Source organism: Camelus dromedarius, chromosome 14 (assembly GCF_036321535.1).
Source record: "Camelus dromedarius isolate mCamDro1 chromosome 14, mCamDro1.pat, whole genome shotgun sequence".
Taxonomy (NCBI): domain Eukaryota; kingdom Metazoa; phylum Chordata; class Mammalia; order Artiodactyla; family Camelidae; genus Camelus; species Camelus dromedarius.
The window spans coordinates 38788353-38812751 of NC_087449.1; the positions used below are offsets into that span (position 1 = coordinate 38788353).

General features: G+C 51.4%; 2 protein-coding genes across 7 annotated transcripts in view; both read left to right on the forward strand.

Moving 5' to 3' along the window:
- Window positions 1-2295, forward strand: part of EIF2B3 (eukaryotic translation initiation factor 2B subunit gamma) — a 104767-nt gene extending 102472 nt beyond the window's left edge. For all 4 annotated transcript variants that reach the window (XM_010982272.3, XM_010982267.3, XM_010982271.3 and 1 more), the window contains one exon: window positions 2076-2295. In XM_010982272.3, coding sequence (XP_010980574.1) covers window positions 2076-2128 — 53 coding nt within the window. In that variant the 3' untranslated portion in view covers window positions 2129-2295. The remainder of the gene's footprint in view (window positions 1-2075) is intronic.
- A 6073-nt stretch (window positions 2296-8368) lies between these two features.
- On the forward strand, window positions 8369-22479 carry PTCH2 (patched 2). 3 transcript variants are annotated; one of them, XM_031464991.2, is made up of 22 exons: window positions 8369-8497; window positions 8938-9130; window positions 14111-14300; window positions 14409-14478; window positions 14673-14764; window positions 15327-15522; window positions 16126-16247; window positions 16396-16543; window positions 16621-16752; window positions 16840-16995; window positions 17081-17173; window positions 17489-17614; window positions 17710-17828; window positions 17933-18281; window positions 18431-18743; window positions 18860-19002; window positions 19089-19269; window positions 19383-19663; window positions 19754-19891; window positions 20933-21075; window positions 21163-21262; window positions 21666-22479. In XM_031464991.2, the coding sequence occupies exons 1-22, from the start codon at window positions 8426-8428 to the stop codon at window positions 21930-21932; spliced, it is 3624 nt and encodes a 1207-aa protein (XP_031320851.2). In that variant the 5' UTR covers window positions 8369-8425; the 3' UTR covers window positions 21933-22479. The 3 variants fall into 3 exon arrangements, with proteins under 3 accessions (XP_031320851.2, XP_064349705.1, XP_064349704.1); XM_064493635.1 differs by lacking the exons at window positions 19383-19663; window positions 19754-19891; window positions 20933-21075; window positions 21163-21262; window positions 21666-22479 and having other exon boundaries at window positions 18431-18567; window positions 18656-18743; window positions 19089-19164; XM_064493634.1 differs by lacking the exons at window positions 19383-19663; window positions 19754-19891; window positions 20933-21075; window positions 21163-21262; window positions 21666-22479 and having other exon boundaries at window positions 18431-18567; window positions 18656-18743; window positions 18860-19236.
- Window positions 22480-24399: the final 1920 nt, after the last annotated feature.

Below are 24399 nucleotides of genomic sequence, written 5' to 3' on the forward strand. Positions count from 1 at the left end.
ATCGCCTACTATATTCTAGGCTCCGGTAAGCTGGGGGTATAAAAATGAGTAAGACTTGCCTCTTGCTGTCCAGCTACTCATAGTCTATTATAGATGCACAGATGAGTACTGTAAAGTTTCACAGATACGAGGGTAGAAGACTGTTGGGGTTAATTAAGGACATAAAAGAGAAATTGGTCAGTTGGCATAAGGACCAGAAACACCATCTCGAAGGAAGAAATGAAGGGAATTAAAGTTTACCAAATATACAGAAGGGAAGAACGTCTCAAGCAAAGGGGAACCATGTAAGCAAGCACTTGAAGGCAAAAAGCAAGTGCTGGGAACTATATGCATCATTTGGAAAATCTAGAATATAGTATACAAGGGAGATATAGCAAGAAACAAAGCTGAAAAGATGGGTGGAACAGAAAACATGTCTGAAATCTAAAGGTCTCCAAAGCTTCCGTCAGAAACCCCCTTTCTACTGACAGAGAAGAAGTAGGCTCTAGCCTATGCACAGTATGAAGAGACCAAAGTATCTCATACTATCAGGCTTGGCCCTGTCATCAAGGATCTTCATTTTGCTGCATCAAACCCTTCTGAGGCTGAAGCAGAGCCTCAGGAAAGTCAGAGGTTCTGCCACACCTGTCAGGGTCACACCCAAGCCCCCAAATGTGGCAAGAAAGCTGTTGAACCTTTAGAGGCCAAGATAACAGAGAGAGAATCCATTTTTAGCCAGCTGGTCAGTCTTTTCTGTCTGAGCCAACAGAAGACTGAAAACTCTCCTAGCCCCTGTAAGAAGTAGGCAGCATGCCTCTGGTTGCCCCTACCCCTTCCAGACCATTGGTTCACGCCTCCTTTCTGTAGCTCTTATTCCTTAAAAGCTAACCCTCTTCTTATCTTTCTCCCCATTACTGGTCAGCTTCCAGGGCACTCCCCTAAATATATTGAGGGTTCACAGTCTTCCTCTTTCCTCCTTCTCTTTTTCCAGACATCTTGGACAACTTAAACGTGTTCATCAGTAAACTTGCCAACCCCTCTGCTTCACAATTCCTTGAACCTCTTCACTCTACCAGTCTTCACTTCCTTGCGACTTCGGCTCTCCATTTACATAACCATACTCTATGCTTGTTATTACCCCAAACGTCTGAAATCTCTCATGTGCCAGTAGGTGTGCTAGACACTAGGGTATGATCATAAATCCACTGCCTCTGCCCTCGAGATTCTTACAGTGAAGTGGAAGAGAATGATACAATGATGTAGAGACAGAGATACATGTTAAGTAGAGTATTTTCACAAAGCAGGAAGTGAACAGTTTGGAATGGAAGGCATCATATATAGTGGAGCTGCTTGATTGGGGCATTTAGGGAGATGGGGAAGAAAAGCATTCTAGGCAGAGGGAACAGCATGTACTAAGGTCTAGAGCTATAAAATAGTATGGCTTATAGGTATTAATGGAGAATGATGGAAGATGAAGCTGGAGAGGTAGAGAAGGGTCAGGTCATGGAGGGCCTCGTTGGTTTGGATTTTATAAAAATAATAATGGCCACTATTTATCAAGCACTCAATGATTCTTTACCTCATTGAAACCTCACAACATCCCTATAAATTATGTGGTATTATTTACATATGACATCTCCCTTTCTCCTTCAGATATCTCCATTCAACTGTTTAGTCTCGTTTCTTCTCACTCTTTTCCCCCATTCCCTATCCTCTGGTTACACAACAGTTTTTCACATTCCCCTTTCTTACATCTTTATGTCTTTGCTCATGGTGTTCTGACAGCCTGGAATGCCTTCCCTTTGATTTACTGTCTAAAAAAACCCTATTCATCCTTTAAGAATCAGTTCCAGTTCCCTTCCTATGTGACATCTCCTGAAAGCCAGGTGTGTAGAGAATCAGTCCCTCCTCCTGTGTGGGAAGATGTTGGGTCCCATAGTCCTTTTGGCAAGTTGTATTCCCAAGAGCTTCTCAAGAGCACAGAGCCACATCAGAGAGGACTAAATGTTTATGAACACAGAATCAGAAGTAATTGGGTTTGAAATGACATCTTTTGCTGCCAATTCTCAAACAACCTTCTCTTTTTTCTTTTGTAGCCAAACGAGTGAATGAGGTGATCGTGGGGAATGACCAGCTTATGGAGATATGAGTTCTGACCAAGTCAGATTCCATCCTCTTGGCCCTCAGAACTACAGATGTTGACTGGCCCACCTGTTTGACTCTGTATTTATTTTCCAATAAAAGAAGGGCTCACAAAGGCATGCTGGAGACTTGGGCAGTAGTCCCAAGCTCCACATCAGGTGGGCTCCAGGGATACACAGTGTGTGTTCATGTTGTAAAGACCATCTAGAGCCAGCGTATAGAACAGGATAGTACACAATGGCCTAGCTCTTGTGCACTAGGTTATCAGGCTGCAGCCATCAAATGGTAAAGCTTCTAGGAGGGCTCCTTTCTGACTGGCTGGCCTAGCCTAGGCCATAAAAGCATCTCCCGCCTGAAAGGACCTGGGCATACTTCAGTCCCTGACCCTAATCAGGCTTTTAGACCTATAGGCCTAGCTGCTGGCATTGCTGCCTCTGCATGTGATGCTCCCTATCTACAGCTGCCAATTTGGACAGCCTGGCCTCTGAGCTTCAGCCGAAGACTTATTACTCTGCCCCCATACCTGCCGCACAGATTCCTGGCCGCTACCACCACCCCACGCCCAGCCTCACCCTCTAACCCCTGCCATTCACTTCCCACCCTTCCAGTCTCTGACCAATTTCTCTAGCTCAACTGTTGTCACTTAGAGACCCTTAAAGCAAGCAGGAGGCAGCCCCTGCCCAGCCAACAAGCCTATCCCCAAGGTTCTAGAGGAGGCAAGAACAATAAAAGGAAGCCATGGTTTGAGAGAAGCCAGACTCCTTCTCACCTTCCCTTAGTGAGGTCTGCCCAACCTGGTATGGAAGAGCCAGGAACCAACTACATCGTCATTTGGAATTCTTTCTGACTCTTCTCTAGCTGCACTCCTTTCTATCCTGACTATGCAGACTCTCCTGCATCAGATAATTGAGAAATAAGATTTCAATACTCAGAGCTCTTCTGGAGCCCTGTCTACCTTCCCTTTGCCACCCCCACTCTCAAACACATGTACACTCTGCTCTTGCCTCTCCCTACTCTGCTTTTACAGCCTGCAGGTGTTTGGTGGAAGATGAAAGTGGTTCCTGGGGTGAGATTTCACCCCCTAGAATTATCAAAGTAAAGGTTTCTCTTGATGTGCTCACTGTGGGTGGCAGTAATTATAAAGAGTGATTTGAAATACTGGTTTCTACATTGCTTCAAAAATCTGAAGTCTCTCAAGTTCATTTGAGTGATCTTTCCTGAATCTTAGTTGCTCTCATTGAACTTGTGAGAGACTAGATGAGCATTCCTACCCTGGGGGATCTCCACCTCCACCAGCCTTCTTGGTTGCTCTAGAGTTCCACACTCCTCCCCCTGGTCAGGACAAGATTACTGAAAGTTTGCACTAATCAGACAGGAGCTGAAATGGCCCACAGAATGGCTGAAATCAACAGGACCACAGGGGAGGTGGGAGTAAAGGGGTGTAGTGGTGCCCAAGATGATCTCTTTTGGTAATTATGTTAATTTATTTACTTTTTTAAGAGGAGGTACAGGGGATTGAACCCGCGACCTTGTTCATGCTAAGCATGCACTCTACCACTATGAGCTATACCCTCCTCCAAGATGATCTCTTTTGGAACTGAAATTAAATTTGTGGGGCTCAGATGATGCTGGAGACAGTTTTGGCCTGGATGGAAGAAGACCTACCTTCTGTTATGTTTGGCTTTGGCCAATCCAGTCTGTCCTTTGTCCCTAAGCTTCCACATCTGCAAAATGGGAAAGTTGGACTTGGTGACTTTTAAAAGCCCTTCCTATTTCTAGATTTTATTCCCCTCTCTCAGAGCTTTCTGACTCTTGGGTTCTGGGTGGCCCAAGAGGCCAGAAGACTGCTCCTTGACCACAGAAAGGGAGTGGAGGTGGATGGGTTTGGAGGGACGGTGAGGTGGGGGAAGAGAAGGGGTTGATTAAACTGTCCCAGAGCCTTCCCATACCCCTTTATGATCTTCCGCACTGAGCCCCTGGAACCCTGACAGTAGTAAGGTAGAGGAAAAGCCTCTCTGCCTTCCTTTGCACAAACCCATGAACAGTTCCTGCTCCAAGAGAAGAAAGGAGCTAGAGAAAACAGACAAGGTGAAGTTTCCCCAGGGGAAGGCCTTGCTGAGTTTGAGTCCCAGCTGGGAGCAGCCAGCTCAGGACACTGCTACTATTGTCTCCAACAACTCCAGAACTGGCTAGGTGCCCAAGATGCTTTGGTTTCTCTTCTCTTTGCTCTATTTGTTTGCCAGAAGGCAGGGACAGTTTTCGTTTTCTTTTGGCAGCATCTACAGAGGTTTGAAATCTAGTGAGCAACTGAATGTCCACTGGCCAGCCACCTCTCCATGGGACAGAAGCCAGAAGAGCCAGGCAGGCAGAAGAGTTAACAGAATCTGCCCTGCCTCTCCCAGTGATGCTCCATGAGGGAAGTGGAGGAGAGGAGGAAGGGGGCCTTCAGTGCCAAATCAGGGAGGACTGGGGAGGTGTTGAGGAACAGGGTTCTGGGAACTTACCAGATCAGACAAAATTTGATGGCTTCTGCTCCACGAACCCCTCCCTCAGTAATACCTCTCCCCTACCTGCTAGCAAGAGCTCCCTGAGCTTGTAAGGGGGCTGACTGCCAAGACTGCCCTCCAAGCTTTTTCCCAAGGCTGGAGGCTGCACTTCTTCCCAGTTCTCCCCATTACTCTTGCTATCCCACTCCCACCTACAGTGGAAAGAACGGGAACTCTGTTTAGTTGGATCTTCAAGAGAAATCTAGTGGTCTGCGCAGGCTAGTTTAGAAGCTGTTTCTATTTCCAGAGAATTGGAAAGGGTATACTTTTTTTAATCCACAGGCATCCCTACGCCTAAGGAGGTACTTATGTACCGCCAGGTCTTTGTATGCTGCTTTCTAAATAGTTAAATGTGTCTGAGGAAAGGGGAAGGGGGTGTGGGGAGGACCACCCAGATAGAAGGTCCAGAAAGCTCAGCTCTGATGGCTGGGCAGGAGAACACATTCTGTTGGAGGTCAGGATGACCTGTCCTCAACCTGAGCCATCTGCCACCACCCAGGAGGATTGCATCAGGGGCTTTTCTGTCAGGGATAAATGGGGAAATTCTGCTTTGATTCTTATCCTCTCCTTCCCCCACCATCAAGGCAAAAAGCCATTCTCTGATCCCTGGTTGCTGCCTCTGGCACTAGAGACTAGGTGATTTTGGCCTAAAGCTGCCTAGAAAGAAGGGGCATGCCTTCCCAGGCTTGGCCCCTAACCATAATGGGTGGTAGTCGGGGGCTGCCAGGGCTTCTGCTTCCCTCCTTCACATTTCAGGTTCATTGATTTTGCCTGGACCGGATAACATATCCAGCCCAAAGCATGGTGAATGAGTAGTTTAGGGAATGCTAGGGAAAGAAGGCCTGCCCTGGCTCCTCCCACATGGACCCTACCCTGAAGCCAGGCTGGTCACTTTCCCCAACTCTGTGTGTGTGTGTGTGTGTGTGTGTGTGTGTGTGTGTGTGTGTGTGTGTGTGTGTGTGTGTGTGTGTGTGTGTGTGTGTGTGTGTGTGTGTGTTGCTTCACTTTTCCTGGCACTGTTCCTCAGTCATATATATTATCTCATTTAATTCTTAGGTCAGTGTCAGAAATTATGTGACTTGTCCAAGATCTCATAGCAAGTAAGTGAAAGACCTTGAACCTTGTCTTCTTTTAGATTCTGTCACCCTCCCACCTCTTCCATCCAGTTCCTCTCACTTCTGGAAACCTCTCTGAGTATCCCACGTCACAGTGGTTTCCCCTCTGGTCTCTGTGTTCCCTCTTAGGCTATGAACTTCTAAAAAGCAGGTACCCTACAACCCTAAAGCTTAGCAAAGGAGTGGATCCATAAAAGACCTTGAGAAATATTTGTCTCATTAATCAGTAGATTTACTCCTTGGTGATAATGAGTGACTGATTTTTTTCTTTTAGAATTCCTTTGGAGAACTTTCTGGTTTGGACCCAAAACACATTCCCAGGTCCGGCAGAAGTGACCTGTTAACCAGACTATTCCACGGTGAAGCAGGCTGCTTGTAGAGAGAAAAACGAGCTTCTGCTTCCCTTCCTGTTTCCTATGGTCTGTGGCCTTAACTCACCCCTGTTGAGCTCAGGTGCACTCAGAAACTCACTTTGCTGGGAAAGAAGAAAGGACACTTTGGAGTTCAGAGCAGCAGAGGGCACGGGCCCTGGGCTGGAATGGTTGGAACTGCAGACCAGTTTCTCCCACCCTGGTCTTTGGACTTTACAAGGCAAGAAATTTTCTTAGCAGACAGGCTCTGCCTTGAAAGCATCCATAAAAATGCTGGACCTTACCACGGTTGTTAGCAATGGTGGGTCTGCTGTGGAAACAGAGTCCCAAAGCCCAGGTGATTAGAACATTTCTTCATGGACCTTACGTCTTTTAAATCTAGCAAGAAAGAAGGAGGTCTCAAGGGCTACTTATAACAAAGCCTCTGTACTTCCAGTCCTGATGACACCCAGCCATACTCATCTTTTGAAGTAGCTGCAAGAGCAATCCAGGGGCCCATACAGCCTAGTTTATAAGCTATTTCTATTTCCAGAGAATTGCTGAATTCCACTTCCTATATCCACAACAGGACCCTCTCTTCTATGACAGGAAAGAACAAAGTGCTATGCACATATGCTGCTTTTAATGTATAGTCACTACTTGGCCAACAGCATCATACATGTTCCTCCACAGGCATTTTGCTGGATGAATGGACCACTGAGAGTAGATGTTCACCCCTTTGCCCTAAAGTTCCCCTTTCCCCAGGACTGAGGAGCTGGAGTTGGTGTTGACTGACAAGTTTTCAAAAAGCAGTTTGGTGATATGTAGCAAGAGCCATAAAAAGGTTCATACTTTTTGACCCAACACCCCCACTTCTGGGAATTTGTCCTAAGGACATTCTATAAATGATTGATACAAAGACTATGCAGTAACATGAAATGTTTATGATGTAATCACAAACAAGTCTGGAAGAATTGACCAAGAAATTGGCCAGAGAGAATACTTGTGTTATAGAGTAATGAATTCGTCAGAGATGCTTTTTCTCTTCCCCAAACTTTGATAGTAGCTTGATTTTTACCCTCATCTGCCACTCAGGGTTAGTCAGTCAGGAACCTGGCAGAAACAGCACACTCAGATGGAATCGTTGATGAAAGTTTAATAAAGACTATTCCGTTTCCTGTCCATTCCAAGACTGGTTTCTGTAACTCTCAAATGACTCACTCAACAATTGAGCACCTACTTACTGTCCTAGTGAGGGAGGCTGACTTTCAAGTACATTAATTGTATCATAAACGCAAATAATAAATATATAAATTGAATGTTGTCAGGAACACAAAGAAGCAACTATCTGTCAGGAGCCAGGTGTGACCCAAGGAAGGCCTCAAAGGCGGGTGATTGATTCATGTTCAGTTTTGAAGGTGGTCTGCCAAAACAAAAGGGCCACAACATGTACAAAGGCAGAAACGCATGGAATAACACGCTGGATTTAGGAAATTACATGTGGCTCTGCAGGGCTGGAAGGAATGTTGAGTGGGTGTGAAGGAACTATGGGGAGAAGACTTTGGCTAGATCACGCAGGGCCCTGTGCTCCGAGTGGTCTTTGTGTGTTGGAGCTACCGTCGGATTTGCATTTTAGAGAGATGACTCTTGGCCTCAGTGGAGAGAGTGGACTGAAGGGGGAGAGAGAGAATGGAGGCAGAGATTTGTGAAAAGAAGTCTTTGGGTTTTGACTGGGTCGGTCAGCTGATACCTTTTCTCAGTATTGGTCTCTCCTGACTTTTATTTGGCGAAAGTATCGCCTCTCTGGGATCTCCTTCCCACCTTCTCCCCGAAGGCCCTGCGGGAGGGCGGGGAAGGGAGGCAAGGGGTGGCCCTGCCTGGGTGGTCTCCTGCTACGCCCCCCGCGGCGCGGTTGCCTAGCAGCGGATCCGGCCGCGCGGCTCCGGGTAATTTGCGGGCTGCTCAGCCAATGGGAGGGCGTAGTCCCGGCCCGCTCCCTTTTTCTGCGACTACAGACGCCTCTTCGGCACTGCGGTCGCCACCTCGAGCCGCAACGCGGATGCGGGCTGGTAGCTGTTCCTGCAGCTGCATCCACTCCGACTCCGACTGCGCTCCCCGGGCACGCACCGCCCTGCAGGCCGACTCACAGCCGCCGCTGCCCACTCGCATCCGCGCCTAAGCGTCTCCACTGAGTCCCAACGCGGGGCCTCGCGCTACGTCGGACCGGGCAAGCCTATGGGGGCTCCCAGATAACGCGGGTTGGGGGTGCCCACGCACCCCGATCCCCACCAGCATGGCCCGGCCTCCACCCCTCGGGGAGCTGCCCCCGGGCTACACATCCCCAGCTCGATCCGCAGCACCCCAGGTGAGTGGAGGGGAAGCCAGAGGAAGGAAGATTGGCACCAGGTCTAGAGACCCCAGGTCTGTCTCTTTGCAAGGTGTAATGTCTCTTAGTGCCATGTGTTACTACTTGCCCTGTGTATGTGTCTGTGTCTCCTCGGCATCTGGCCAGTGAGAGTGAGTGTGTCTGTGCGTCCACCTGTATCCACCTGAGAACAGGTGTGCATATAGGTATCCAATCTCAGAAAACGAGTTTATGCCTTCCTCGGGTGTGTTTTGGGTGGGAAGTAGGGAATGGAGTTAAATCTTTTTCCAAGTTTGGGCCTGGGTCTTTGTAGGTCCTCCCTGTCTTGCGTCCAGAAACCAAGAAGCTAGGGCTTGGCAGAGGGTGTAATAGGGAGAAAAGGGAACTATTTCATGTGTTGTTGCAATAACACCTGGCTGACCCTTCTCTTTCCACCCCAGATCCTATCTGGGAGCCTGAAGGCTCCACTCTGGCTTCGTGCTTACTTCCAGGGCCTGCTCTTCTCTCTGGGCTGCGGGATCCAGAGACACTGCGGCAAAATGCTCTTCCTGGGACTTCTGGCCTTTGGGGCCCTAGCACTGGGTCTCCGCGTGGCCATCATTGAGACAGACCTAGAACAGCTCTGGGTGGAAGGTGAGTTGTGGACACTGGCCATAGCTGCTCGAGTATGGTGAGCCCAAGACAAGAACAGGGTGCAGAGCTGGCTACTGAGTTCTAGTGGGCCTGGCTCTGGGTCTGGAGGGGGCACCTGCCCACCAGTGCTTGGGCTTCTAGGGGCACTGCTCCCTCCCACACCCATAAATGGACATCTGCAGTTGGTGGACCCCTGTGAATAGGTATATGGAACAGTTATCTGTCAGTGGGTGAATGTATTTAGCATTTATTGCCAGTCTTTATGTGTATTTGACTGCACTGCAGGGTTTGAAAAGGCAACTAAAACAAGATTCATCTTTCACTAGCAAGGGAAGTAAAATATATACTGAGATATAATATACAATATAATACAAAGCAGAAAATGATTATGTTGTATAAGAGAAGGCACGAAGAGATCACATCTGACCAAGAGAATCAGAAAAGTTAGACCTGGAAGGCTAGGGAAACCGAATAAATCATCTGGCAAGTCTCCAAGGAGAGGTCCCATACACCAAGGCCCCCTGCAACCATTTACTGGAAAAGCAGCACAGAATCTGCATTTTGAGACAACAGCAGAGTCAGATGGGACCAAATCTTCACTTCCTAATGGAAGCATTGGATTAAAGTGATGTCTTATTAATAGTTTTGACATAACCCTCCTTTCCTGAGGCCTGGTTTCATATGGCAACCGTTAACAGAGTCAAACTCCCCTCTTTTCTTTCCTGGGAAATTTGCATTTGTGGGCTTCTCCAAACCTCCCCCAGCCCTGGCCCACACCCAAAGGCAAGGCCCAGGTTAGAGTCTCACACCCTTGAGTAATTTCAAATGCTGGCAAGTCCTGGGATCCAGAGCAGATGTTTCTTGGAGCCTGCCTGCCTGCCTGCCTGCCTGTTGGGCTCCCACACCCCATCCCCACCCTACCCCCAGCCTTCTGCAGACTCTCACATATATACACACTCTAGGCCAGCCCTGGGGTCCAGAGCAGATGTTTCTCTGTGCCTGCCTGCCCCCAGCCCCAGGACACACATGTGCATACACTCACATACACATACCCCCACCCACACCACTGTTGCCTGGGTGGTCCCAAATGACTCTTGGATTTCCTGCCACAATGGAGGCTGTCTCCCCCCTCTTCCTCCTTCTCCTTTCCCCAGATCTTCTCCATCTAAACACTGCTTGAACCTCCATGTTTCCTCATACTCTCTCCTACACTCCAGCACAGGACAGGCTAGATCCCACTGAATTTTTGTTGCTGTTTGTGGGAGGGTGATGTGCGAGGGTAATAATCAATTCCTAGGTCTTTTCTTTTTATTTCAGAATATCACTCTTGTCTTGTGCTGGCCAGGGCTGTGGGTGTTGTAAAACCACTGCTCTTGACCTGATCTTTTGTCTGTACATTTGTAGTTGAGGCTTCTTCCAGCAATGCCCTAGGCAATGAGGAGCTGATCAAGATGAGGACTGAGGGAGTATTCTCTGTTCCTTTCCTGTTTTGCTAGTACAGAAAGCAAAGAAAGAAGCAAGGCATTAGCTATCAGAGTTCTGGACCAGAGTCCAGGGTCCTCTCCAGCTTTCCCATGGTGAGATTTGGAATGTGACTTCTCCTTTCTGATCAATTTTAAAGATAAAGGACTCAGAGATAAATTGTTCTATCTAGAAGGTGGGGGACAGCCACATATCAATTGGTGAAACCACTATTCACTCTGAAACCCAAGGCTGAAACCTTGGGAGTCAGCCTCAGTTCTTGCTCATCTGATTGGTTACTAAACCAGCAAATTCTTCCTTCTCAACCTCTCGCAACACACTCCTCCTTTCCACCCTTGTGTCTGCTGCTCTAGTTGAGGCCCAATTGTATCATTTAGAATACTTTCAGCTACTTGAAAGAGAGAGAAAGGGAAAGAGGGAGGAAAGAAGGAAGAAGATTGATTTATTATCCCCCCATAACAGGAAGTCTGGCAGTACACAGAGAAAAGTTCATGGATGGATAATTCAGAAACCTAAGGACATCAGCAAGGACCTAGATTCCTTCTGTCTCCTCTGCCTTATTCTGCATGTTGAGCTTTTATCCTCAGGCTTATCACCTTCTCCCAAGGTGGCTGCTGCAGTGGCAGAAAAGGGAAGTCATCCCTGTCTTGCATCCCTTTTTGAAAGTGAAGAATAATTTACCAGACACCCCTCCACCCCCACCAACTTCCCATTTGGTTACTTGGGCAAGAACTGTGTAGCATCCTATACCTAAAGCCTTCATTTGGCAAGGACAGTGGAATTACTGTGATTGACTTCTTAGACTAATTAAATTTCATCTCCTGAGTCTGGGGAGGGGCCCAGCTGCTGTAAATCACAATGCCTTTCAGAGAACCACCGAGGACATCAAGGTCTATAAGGTAACTGATCTTTCTCCCTCACCTTCAAATCTGCCTCCACACTGCCCTCCTGCGGTGTATCTAAATCTGGCCAAGTCAGTCCCCTGCTTAGAGCCCTTCCACCACTCTACTAGGTTCTGGGGAGTCTCCAGAACCACATTCAAGCTCCTTAGCACACTCTAGGCTGCTTCTCCAGCACTGTCTCTGCCTCACTCTTAGCAGCCCAGCAGTGCTGAGCCTTTGACATCCCCTTTTCCCAATTTCTTCCCCTGGCCAACTCCTATTCATCATTCACAACTCACCTCCAGAATATATCATTAGGTGATGAAAAAGTCAGGTTATCTCACTTCTCTGTTCAAAATGTACCATGGCTGCCATTTCACACAGACAGCCTGAGCCCTTACAGTAGCTTACAGGTCCTTACATGTGAACTTTCTGGACTAAAGATTATGAATATTTCTGAGGGTCCTGAAACATATTGCAGTATTGCTTTCCTCCAGATATTTTACCACATTAACCATCTATTGTAGGTGGGTTACAGTGCGCTCCTGTAAGCCAGCAATGAGTGCTATCAGTTTCTTAATTTTTGCTAATTTGAAAGATGGTAATTTATTGCTGTTTTTAATTTGCATTTAGCAGATGACCTATAAAGTGGACTCTTTTCCCATGCTGGCTAGCTAGGTATATTCTCCCTTTTGTAAAGTTTTTAACCAATATGATGATTGTGATGTCTCTTACGTCTTCCCCACTTACTCACAGTCTCTTTTTTCTCCAATTCTTTCTCATTTTTCTGTCACATCATTTCTTTCCTGGCAACTATTTGTACCTACTATGTGCTGGACAACTTCCTAAGTACTTTGCTTGTTTTGATTCTAATTCTACCAAGGTAGGCATTGTCCCTATTTCACAGATGAGGAAATTGAGGGTCAGAGAGACCAAGTAATTTGCCCCAAGCACAGACTAAGCATCAGAGCCAAGACTCAAAGCCAGGTCTGTACAGAGCCTTCATGCTCTCCCCTACCCCTGCCGTCTTTTCTACCTGCACGATACATCCCAGTTCACCTGTCCTCATACCTGTCATCATCACTGTCAGCTGCGACTTATCTTTTGTCTTCTTCCTCATTTTCTCTGAGGATTCCTTATTCTCTTTGATGTTATATTTTAAATTGTGTGTTTGTTTCTCTTGCTTTTGTGTTAGCTCTATGTGGGTTCCTTCTTTCTCCCATGCCTCCTTCCCCTCGGCAAACTCACTTACTGTGGGTAATTGATCTCTGCCCTCCCCTCTGTCCCTCCTTGTGGCAGCTCTAGCCTAAGCCTGGTGAAATAAACACGGCAGTACAGGCCTGCGGAAGGAGTGGGGAGTCAGGAAAGAAAGAAAAAAAGTAGGTAAAATTGACAGTGGAGGAGGCAGGATGGCTGCGTGAGACTGTATTCATGATAGATGGGCCAGGAATGTGTCTTGGGTTGGGGGATGTGAGCATATGGGTGAATCTGTTTTAGGGGGTTACCAAGGGTTCAGGGCTCTCAGGAGTGAGGAGATTATGTGGGTTTGAAAAAGAGATTGGGGAGCATAATGATCTGAGGTGGGACTGGAGTCTCAGAGAAGCAGTACATGTGGGCCCCAGGGATGGCACTGACCTACAGGAAGAGGCCCCAGACAGGTGGAAGCAGGACTGGATCTAAGAACAGACCAAGTCCACAAAGCCTCTGGGATGGTTTCGCCCTGGCCCTCACCTCCTCCAAACCACAGTCAGGTCATAGCTTCCCTCACAGCATTCCTGCCTCACCAGACCCCAGTTACAGAGCTGGCCTCTGTAGCCAGTGTAATGCAGGACTTGATCATGTAATGCAGGACTTGATCAATGAGATGAAGGCAAGCCTGGCGCTGGGGTTCCCCGTTGTCTGGACAGTGAGACTGGTGGAAGGGGTCTTCTTCCCCCCATCCACTTTGATGGCACCTCTGCCAGGGTACATGAGCTAGTTCCATGAGCGGAGGCAGTATGTTGACAGCATCACACTGAAAGACCATCTGACCCTCCCCCTTACCTGTGCCACCACTGAGCCATCATCACCAGGCACCCCGCTCCCTACCCCTTCAGCAGAGTGGACTGCAAAACGGTGTATGGATATAAACCGCTGCCTGGGACAACATGAACTAGGAACCAGCCCCCACGCTGGATCTGTTCTTTTAGGAGACCCTCCAATGGCAGCCTCCCTGTCGGCTCCTTTGTCTTTCCTTGTTCTCCTCACCAGAGGAGAGAGGGACTGGGTGAGGGCTCCCTTACCAGGACACTCCCATAACCCCAGTCTGGCCCAGCTCATGCTGATCTCTCATTTTTAAGTTATTTGCTTCAAACCCAGGCAACCAAGTTCATGCTTAAACCTTAGGTCGCACAAGAATTGCATAGGGCCACACAGGTGAGGCCTCCACTCCAGATTCAGAGCAGAGGTCCAGGAGTGTGGGGAGTCCGCGTGGCCAGCAGGGAGAAAGCAGGGGCTCCTCTCAGCAGCACTTCTTCCACTTGTCCTGGGAGGCCTCTGTGGGTTAGGGTCTCACGTCCCCCAGAGCTCTGATCCACTGAGGCTCTTCCCCCCAAGCTTTCTCTCTCTGCTCTGGCAGCAGGCAGCCGGGTGAGCCAGGAGTTACAGTACACCAAGGAGAAGCTGGGAGAGGAGGCTGCATATACCTCCCAGATGTTGATACAGACTCCACGCCGGGAGGGGGAGAATGTCCTCACACCTGAGGCGCTTGGCCTCCACCTCCAGGCAGCCCTCACGGCCAGTAAAGTGCAAGTATCACTCTATGGAAAGTGAGTCTGGCTGAGCCCCTGAGCAGCTGGAGGGTGAGATGTGCTGCAGCAGGGCTGGAGCAGGAATCCCCCTCTTCTACTGATCTCCTGTGCCCCTGGCCATTGCAGGTCCTGGGATCTGAACAAAATCTGCTACAAGTCAGGAGTTCCCCTAATTGAAAATGGAATGATTGAGCGGGTGAGTATCCCGAGCTGTCCCCTGAGACTGGGTAGAGGTGGGACCTTTTCTGCAGTAGGGGAGGGCTCGGAGAGACCCGGGGTGGGGGGTTGCTAAAAGTTGGGGGGTGGGGATGTTGCAGAGGGCATCTTACAAAGGCCATGGAGAAAAGAGCCCAGGGACAGGACTGATGTGGCCTGGGGTGTCCCTGGCAGATGATTGAGAAGCTGTTTCCGTGCGTGATCCTCACCCCCCTCGACTGCTTCTGGGAGGGAGCCAAACTCCAAGGGGGCTCTGCCTACTTGCCGTGAGTGCCACCACAGCTGCTCCCGGGCCCTGCTTCATCCCCTGCTGGGACTTCCCCAGCAGAAAAGAGGGGTGGGAGTAAAGATGATGATCAAATCCTCACCTCAGAAGGAAAGGCAGACCTGTCTTATATAGACAAAATAAAACACAAAGATCTGTAAGATCTGAACAAAGGAGATCCCCAGAAAGAGACTTTGCCAGGGAAAGTTAGCTAGGTGTCAGCTCAGCTGTTGCCCAGGCCAGAAGAAAACCTGTTACGGGCAGGTACCTGTATGGGTATGTATCAGAACCGAGGGTAGATGGCTTGAAAAGGGATGCAGTGAGGCTTTTCGGGGCCTTTTCCTTCTGTTATGTACCGTCTGTCCTCTTGTCCCCATCTCAGTCCCTTGTATCTGTCCACAGCTCACTGCAGCAGCCTGATGGGCTGAGCCTTGCACACTGTCCATACAGAGGGACAGATGAGGAGCTAGGAGAAGGGTGGGGTACCACCTCGGTCCCACTGCATTAGTTTAGAAAGTGAGAATTGATCCCTGATCCTCATTAACCATGGGCTCTCCCTGCAGGGGCCGCCCCGACATCCAATGGACCAACCTGGATCCAGAGCAGCTGCTGGAGGAGCTGGGCCCCTTTGCCTCCCTTGAGGGCTTCCGGGAGCTGCTAGACAAGGCACAGGTGGGCCAGGCCTACGTGGGGCGGCCCTGTCTGCACCCAGACGACCTCCATTGCCCGCCTAGTGCTCCTAACCATAACAGCAGGCAGGTGGGTTCCAGCCAGATCTGCCAGAGAAAGGCTATTTTCCTTCCCTTTCCCCTCCTGCTATGTTCCCCTGTTCTAGGAGAGAGTAGACTGTGCTCTGTGCTCTGCCCCCCATTTCCTTGACATTATTACTCTGCCCCCACTGTGCTGGACACCCACAGTGTTCCATTCACATTCAGTTCTCCTAAGTGACCCTTAAGTGGTATGTGGATCTGTTTGTCCTTTTCTAAGCCCAGAAAGGCTGGACTTCATCAGATATACATGCACAGGGAAACAGGACAAATTAGCTAAGCATAGTATCTTACCTAGTTTGCTGAGTCTCTGTGTGGCCCCGTGAGTGTGGCCCTTTTTCCAAAACCACCAAAGTTATGCCAGCTCCTCCCAGCGGCCTGTTGCTAGGCCTCTGCTCCCTCTTGTGGCCTCCTCTCTGCAGGACACCAGCTGTTCCCTTACAGAATAGGTAAGAGGTTCAGGAGAATAGTTATCTACACTTCAGGCCTACAGAGCTCTGTGGCAAGCATGGTTCCTGGAGGTACCAGCCCAGAGACACCCAGTTATCCACAACCAGGACCTTAAGTAATAAACCCCTCCCCTTTCCCCCTCCAGGCTCCCAATGTGGCTCAGGAGTTGAGAGGGGGCTGTCACGGCTTCTCCCACAAGTTCATGCACTGGCAGGAGGAGCTGCTGCTGGGAGGCATGGCCAGAGACTCCCAAGGACAGCTGCTGAGGTAGGGCCTCCCCTAGGGGTTGGCAAGGGCACCCCACATGTGGGGATACACACCGTGTGTCCATGCAGCTCTAGCAAAAGTCCCTTGCACACCCCCTCCTGGGTGTTCAGGCCAGCTCTGACCCCCAGCTCTCCTGTACCCCCGCCAGGGCAGAGGCCCTGCAGAGCACCTTCCTGCTGATGAGTCCCCGTCAGCTGTATGAGCACTTCCGGGGCGACTACCAGACACACGACATCGGCTGGAGCGAGGAGCAGGCCAGCACGGTGCTGCAGGCCTGGCAGCGGCGCTTCGTGCAGGTCAGTGTGGAGATGGTGAGGGTGGTGCCCTGCGGCCACTCCCTCCTCCTGCCGCTCACACTACCCTGTCTCTCCAGCTGGCCCAGGAGGCCCTGCCTGAGAATGCTTCCCAGCAGATCCATGCCTTCTCCTCCACCACCCTGGATGACATCCTGCATGCTTTCTCTGAAGTCAGCACTGCTCGAGTGGTGGGAGGCTACCTGCTCATGGTGGGTCCTCCTCCATGTGCCTTGCCCCCACCTCCACTGGAGCCCACCCTGGGAGCCCCTACCCGAGACTGCCCTTTTCTCCCACAGCTAGCCTACGCCTGTGTGACGATGCTGCGATGGGACTGTGCCCAGTCCCAGGGTGCTGTGGGCCTTGCCGGGGTGCTGCTGGTGGCCCTGGCAGTGGCCTCGGGCCTCGGGCTCTGCGCCCTGCTTGGCATAGCCTTCAATGCCGCCACTACCCAGGTACACCAGCACTGCAGGGCAGACTTGGGTGCCAGCCACCCAGGCTGCTCAGCTCCTCCAGCTGCCCACACCTGTGCCCCTCCAGGTGCTGCCCTTCTTGGCACTGGGCATTGGTGTGGATGACATATTCCTGATGGCACATGCCTTCACAGAGGCTCCACCTGGCACCCCTCTCCAGGTGAGGCCTCATCCTCCAACCTGGGCTCATCTGAGGCAGTTCTGCGTAGGGGTTAAGAGCCTCTTGGTTTGAGTGATCTTGGGCTGGTAATTAACCTCTCTGTGCCTCAGTTTCCTCATCTGTGAACAGGGGTAATAGTAGTGCTTGTGTCATAAGGGTTGTTGTGAGGCTCAGCGAGGTGCCTCAAGTCCAGTGCTTAGAACAGTGCATGACACGTACGGGTACTCAGCAAACGTTACCTGCTGTGTGGTTCCTGTCCCTCCTTTGCTGTCCCGAGTTCCCAAGCCTCCCCTTCACCCTACCTTGTCCTGGCAGGAGCGCACAGGAGAGTGTCTGCAGCGCACAGGCACCAGCGTCGCACTCACATCCATCAACAACATGGTCGCCTTCTTCATGGCCGCTCTGGTTCCCATCCCTGCACTGCGGGCCTTCTCCTTGCAAGTGAGGCCTCACAAATAGGGTCTGGGCTCAGGGTGGGCATGGAGCCGGGGGGCAAGCTTCATCCAGGCTTTGTGCCCCTCCTGTCCATCCCCCAGGCGGCCATAGTGGTTGGCTGCAACTTTGCAGCCGTGATGCTTGTCTTCCCAGCGGTCCTCAGCCTGGACCTGCACCGGCGCCACTGCCAGCGCCTTGATGTTCTCTGCTGCTTCTCTAGGTACCCCTACCCCACCAGGCCATCTTCCCTCGGCCCCATCCCATCCTGTCCTGTCAGCAGCATTTCCGGGCACAACCTGTCACCCCTCTCTCTGCCTTTTCCAGCCCCTGTTCTGCTCGTGTGATTCAAATTCTGCCCCAGGAGCTGGGGGATAGGACAGTTCCAGTGGGCATTGCCCACCTGACTGCCACGGTTCAAGCCTTTGCCCACTGTGAAGCCAGCAGCCAGCATGTGGTCACCATCCTGCCTCCCCAAGCCCACTTGGTGTCCCCACCTTCTGACCCACTGGGCTCTGAGCTCTTCAGCCCAGGAGGGTCTACACGGGACCTTCTAGGCCAGGAGGAGGGTACAAGGCAGAAGGCAGTCGGCAGGTCCCTGCCCTGTGCCCACTGGAATCTTGCCCATTTTGCCCGCTCTCAGTTTGCACCATTTCTGCTCCAGTCCCACACCAAGGTAAGGCTCCAGGCCCGGGCAAGTGAAGGTGGGTCAGGGCAGAGGCTTCTTAGGTGTCTCTGGGCCCGAAGAAGGGCAGAGGGCCTAGCCCACCACCTGAGGGCCTGGAGGTATCCCTGGGCCTCCAGCTTAATTGCTGTTTCCCACAGGCCATGGTACTGGTACTTTTTGGGGCTCTTCTGGGCTTGAGCCTCTATGGAGCGACCTTGGTGCAAGATGGGCTGGCCCTGACAGATGTTGTGCCTCGGGGCACCAAGGAGCATGCCTTCCTGAGCGCCCAGCTCAGGTACTTCTCTCTGTACGAGGTGGCCCTGGTGACACAGGGTGGCTTTGACTACGCCCACTCCCAACGTGCCCTCTTTGATCTGCACCAGCGCTTCAGTTCCCTCAAGGCCGTGCTGCCCCCACCAGCCACCCAGGCGCCCCGCACCTGGCTGCACTATTACCGCAATTGGCTACAGGGTGAGAAGCAAGGAGACTGGCAGGGAGGGCTGCTGCTGGCAGAAGCCCCCAGAGCCCCAGGCCAACCATACCCTACCCAGGCCAACTGTACCCTACCCAACCATGTTCTCTCCCAGGAATCCAGGCGGCATTTGACCAGGACTGGGCTTCTGGACACATCACCCGCCACTCATACCGCAATGGCTCTGAGGATGGGGCCCTGGCCTATAAGCTGCTCATCCAGACCGGGGATGCCCAGGAGCCTCTGGATTTCAGCCAGGTTGGGAGAGGACTGGAAGGGTCAGGGAGCACAGAGCGGCTCCAGGCCTCACAGGCCCAGGCCTTCAGCCCTCTCTGCCTCTGCAGCTGACCACGAGGAAGCTGGTGGACAAGGAGGGGCTGATTCCACCTGAGCTCTTCTACATAGGGCTGACTGTGTGGGTGAGCAGTGACCCCCTGGGTCTGGCAGCCTCACAGGCCAACTTCTACCCACCACCTCCCGAGTGGCTGCATGACAAGTACGACACCACTGGGGAGAACCTTCGCAGTGAGTCCCGGGGGAGCCCAAAAAGCCTAGGCCTGGGCCGGCACAGGCCCCACCCTAAGGCCCTGCCCACTCCTTGCTGTGCTCACTGGCCACCCCCCCCCTCCCCTCCACAGTCCCGGCGGCCCAGCCCCTGGAGTTTGCCCAGTTCCCCTTTCTACTGCACGGCCTCCAGAAGACTGCAGACTTTATGGAGGCCATCGAGGGGGCCCGGGCAGCGTGTGCCGAGGCAGGCCGGGCTGGGGTACGTGCCTACCCCAGCGGCTCCCCCTTCCTCTTCTGGGAGCAGTATCTGGGCCTGCGGCGCTGCTTCCTGCTGGCGGTCTGCATCCTGTTGGTGTGCACTTTCCTCGTCTGTGCCCTACTGCTGCTCAACCCCTGGACAGCAGTCCTTATAGTGAGTCCTTGCAGGGGTGGGGCTGGAGAGATCCATCACTCTCACACCTTGCGGTTCCCAGGAGCCCTGGGTGATCCCTGCCCTCCCCAGGTGCTGGTCCTGGCAGTGATGACTGTGGAGCTCTTTGGCATCATGGGCTTCCTGGGCATCAAGCTGAGCGCCATCCCCGTGGTGATCCTTGTGGCCTCTGTGGGAATTGGTGTCGAGTTCACTGTCCACGTGGCTCTGGTGAGCACAGGCACTGGGGGAGGGGTGGGCCAGCTGATTCAGTCTTCAACAAATATTGATCAAGCACCTACTATGTGCTGGGTACTGTTTAAGAACTGGGGAGATAATAGCAATACAAACAGGCCTTACCCTCAAGGATTTTATCCTAGAGTATAGAGATCAACAGTAAACAAGTAAACAAACAAATAAGCAGCCAATTCAGTAGAGAGGAGGGACAAACCCATGACCAGAATAAGGTGAGGACAAAATGGAAGGTGAGAAAATGGGAACCAACAATGTTTTTTGGACGGATTTACTGTGAAGGGGATCAAAGAAATGGGGTGGCAGCTGGATGCTGTGTGGTGGATAAAGGAGAGATTCTACCAAGACAGAGACAGCCAAACACAGGCAGGCAGGCCTCTCCCACAGCTTGGTGTTCTCTGGCAGAGGAGAAGAGGAGGGTTGGGTGGAGGCCATTGATCAGACCCCACAAACAGCTCCCTTCTTTTTTCCCCCATAAAAGCCTTATTATTTTTCTGATTATAAGAACAGTATATACTGCTTGGGAGACCAAAAAAAGTCAACATACAGAAAAGTACCAAGAAAGAATTAGAAATCCTCTGAAATGCCACCCCTGAGACATAAACTAGAACTTTTGGTGTCCATCCTTCCAGACCAGGGGTTGACAAATTTTTTCTATAAAGGACCAGATGGCAAGTATTTCAGGATTGGCAGGCCACATCGTCTCTGTGGCAGCCCTGCCATTGTAGCATAATTGTAGATAATATCTGCATGAATGAGTGTGGCTGTGTTATGACAAAACATGTACAAAACACATGCAACAGTCTGTAATTTGCCAGCCTATTCGAGACATTTCTCTGTGTCTCACCAGACACGTCTATGCAGTGTTACCTATATGGACTTGTGCTTGCGTCCTGGATGGTTTCCAGGAACTCAGTTCACCTGGCCTTCTGTGGGCCGAAGCATGGGTGAGCCCTGGGGACACAGATGAGCTGGCCATGGTTGGCAGAGAGTAGCTCCAGGACCACTTTGTTCCCCCAGGGCTTCCTGACCGCCCAGGGTAGCCGGAACCTGCGGGCTGCCCGGGCCTTAGAGCACACATTTGCCCCAGTGACTGATGGGGCCGTCTCCACATTGCTGGGTCTGCTCATGCTTGCTGGTTCCAACTTTGACTTCATTGTAAGGTAGGAGGAGGCTTGGGGCAAGGAAGTGGGGCTGGCCTGCGCTGTCCACAGGACCTGCCAGGGCTGACCACCCCCACGTACCCCCAGGTACTTCTTCGTGGTACTGACAGTACTGACACTCCTGGGCCTCCTCCACGGGCTCGTGCTGCTGCCTGTGCTGCTGTCCATCCTGGGCCCCCCACCAGAGGTGACCACACCCTCCTTCTGCTCCCAGCCCAGGGGACTGGGTGGGACAGGCAAGGGAAGGACAGAGCCAGGACAAAATGCCCTCAGTGGTCAACAGACAGGGCTTAACTTACAAGGACCCCTCTCGATGAGGTGCCACCAACTGAAGGTGGCAACCTCCCCCTTTGCCCAGACGTTAACTTCCCTGCCCCTCAGCCCTCCCGACTTCTTCATGGGACCCACCGTAGCCTTTTAGGGTCCAGAACAAAGTGCAGGGTTTGTCTCAGGGCTTGACATCCTGTCCCACGTCAGCTCTCATGTCCTGCTAGAGACCAACAAGGACCCCAGCTTCCCACCAGTCATGGTGCTGCACCAGGGAGGTGCTGAAGGGGGCAGAGCTCACTGGGGCTTGTGTCTCCCCCCAGGTGGTACAGATGTACAAGGAGAGCCCAGAGGTCCTGAGCCCCCCAGCTCCACAGGGAGGGGGGCTCAGATGGTCGGTATCCCCCACCCGGCCCCGAAGCTTTGCCAGAGTGACTACCTCTATGACCGTGGCCTTCCACCCACCCCCACTGCCTGGTGCCTACATCCACCCAGCCTCTGATGAGCCTACTTGGTCCCCTGCTGCCACACCAGCTGGCAATGGCTCCAGCAACCTCAGTTCTAGGGGACAATGTCCAGCCACCAGATGAAACAGCAGCTGAAGCATGGAGACCCTGTTTGGGCCAAATGAAGTCACTGGGAAACCATGGGTGGGTTATTGAATGCAGGGTGGACTCCTGGAGAGCCCTACTGATGCTGCTGCCTGCCTGCATCCCTTCCCCCCACCACCGGCCATCACAGCCCTCCCTGATATCCATGCAGAACCACCACCCTCTAGGCTGTGAGCAGCCTTGCACCCCTGGGTCCTCTGTGCCTGTGTCTGGGTGGGGTAAAAGCCAGCACTTCAGGCTGCAGTGCAGCCTTGTACTCCCCCCACCCCAGCCCAGACTGCTGCCCCCAGCAGACCAAGCCTGAGGGATCCTGCAGCACCCTTTGCAGGTCCTGGTCCCTCACTGCTTGGTGACTCCTGGGTAGGTTCTCTATACCTGCTCACCTCCCACCACATAAATTATTTATATGAAGATGTTTATTTTTGTAGTTTGTATAGATGTTAGCTATGCTGAAAGTTTTATTTTTAAAGAGTAAAATATATTCTATATGAATTCATTTCAAATTACTTTGGCACTTTTTTTTTTTTTAATGGAGGGACTGGGAATTGAAGCCAGGACCTTGTGCGTACTAAGCAGGAGCTCTACCACTGAGCTATTCCCACCCACTTTGGTGCTTTTCTTTGGGACAGAGTTGTAAGTTTGCCAGTAGAGGTGTCAGGGCCTGAGGGCCTCTAGTCCTTGGTCTGTTTATTCATCTGGCAAGTGAAGAAGATGTTCAGCAAACATGTTGGTCATGTACTTGATAACAGAGTCTGGGTGAAGTGTTTAGTACACAAAATGATACAAACTTTTTTGGTGTCAAACCCCACTGTGTGGCTTTCAGAACCATCATGATCCAGCCCTGTGCACCTCTCCAGACTCATCTCCCACCTTCCTGTTTCAGTGGCATGCGGGGGCGATGGGCAGAGGGACACAGCCATGGAATAGGTGGGAGGTGAAGTGGAAGCAGAGAAAGTGAACAGTTGAACAGAGATGGGAACAGCAGGGTCTGGAGAGATGTTTTAGTTTTGTGCCCAGACCAACCTCCAAGACAGAGGCTTCTGCAAGTCAGCAGTCAGCTTGATGCCCCAGAGGCATCTCTGACCAGACGGCTACGGGATCAGTGGGGGCAATATCCAGAAACTGAGGTTGCGCTAGCAACCAGTGAGGTGCTGTATTTAAGCTGCTTATTCTGCGAAAGTTGGACAGCCCCACTGTACAGAGGCCTGGAAGATTCTGGCCACACCCCTGGGTATAGAGTCTCACCTGACAGATGGGGAGGGGGAGGTCTTTTATTGCCCTTCCCAAGTTATCCCAGGGTTCATACATACCCTGGGTTCCAGTCACCCACTCACCAGGAATGATCCCACCCCCAGAACATTGCCTTCTTACAAACCACCCCACCCCACCAGGACAAAAGCCAGAAAATCATGTTCTGACCAAAACCGGGGAAAAAAGTCTAATGCAGCGGAAGCAACACTATATTGCTTAAGAAGACTTAAGATAAGCAGGTAGTTGGCTTGGAACCTTGAGTAGGGGGTGCAGCCAGAATGCCTAAGGGATGCATGCTGGATTTGGGTCCAGGAGTGTTTGGGTCACTATGGAGGGGCTTTAGGGTAGAGCAGGAGAGCTCACTGACCTGGAATAGTGCAAAAGTGCCCACCGTGCCACTTACCAGTGGAGTGACCTGGAAAAGTCAGCCAACCTCACTGAACCTCAATGATTTCAGCTGTGAATTGAGAAGATTAGAGCCTGTCTTGTAAGGTGTGAGTTTTTCCTTTCAGAACTTTAAATGAAATATGTAATAAATGACTTGGCATCTCATAGGTGGTCTCTCTTTGTGTACTTTATAAGTTGTTAGCTATGCTGAAAGTCTGCTGATATTGCATGCTTAAGAAATAACCCTAAAACACTGAACGGTGTTGTGGTGTGGCAGCAACTGAAGAATTCCAGCCAGTTGGAGCTGGTCCACCGCAGGAATGGTCAATCCCGGGGCACTGACCACATCCAGTCTTGGGGACAAGCCCCAGTATTTGCAGGGCAGCCCACCCTGTGTGGCACCACACACTACTCAGCCCTCTGACTTCAACATCCTTTCACCACTCCCCATCACTGACAAAATAAAAGCCAAGCCCTTTCCAGGCCTAACTCAATCTAGCTCCACCATCACCCCAGTTCTCTGGGGGACAGCGACCTGCCGGACTCACACCCTCATTCAGACACACCACACTCCACTCCAAACAGGGTAAATTACTTTGGGTGTTCCCCTCCCATAGTTTCACATAGGACATTCCATCTGCTCAGAACACGTTTCCGCCTCCCCTTGACCGAACCATCCTTCCAGATAAACTGGATGACATCTCCTCCAGGAGGAGTGGTGATGTGCCTCCTACATAGTCCCAAGGTCCCTGAGTGTCTGTGCCCGACCGTTTCCGCTTCTGTCCCTAGAATGGGGGGCGAGGGGGAG

What these genes read in the sequence shown, in the direction of transcription:
- PTCH2 (XM_031464991.2), top strand. Translation starts at nt 8,426, where the DNA reads ATGGCCCGGCCTCCACCCCTCGGGGAGCTGCCCCCGGGCTACACATCC. An exon ending in GGCAGCGGCGCTTCGTGCAG is followed by an intron (nt 16,544 to 16,620) that starts GTCAGTGTGGAG and finishes CTGTCTCTCCAG; the next exon opens with CTGGCCCAGGAGGCCCTGCC. An exon ending in AGCCTCTGGATTTCAGCCAG is followed by an intron (nt 19,003 to 19,088) that starts GTTGGGAGAGGA and finishes CTGCCTCTGCAG; the next exon opens with CTGACCACGAGGAAGCTGGT.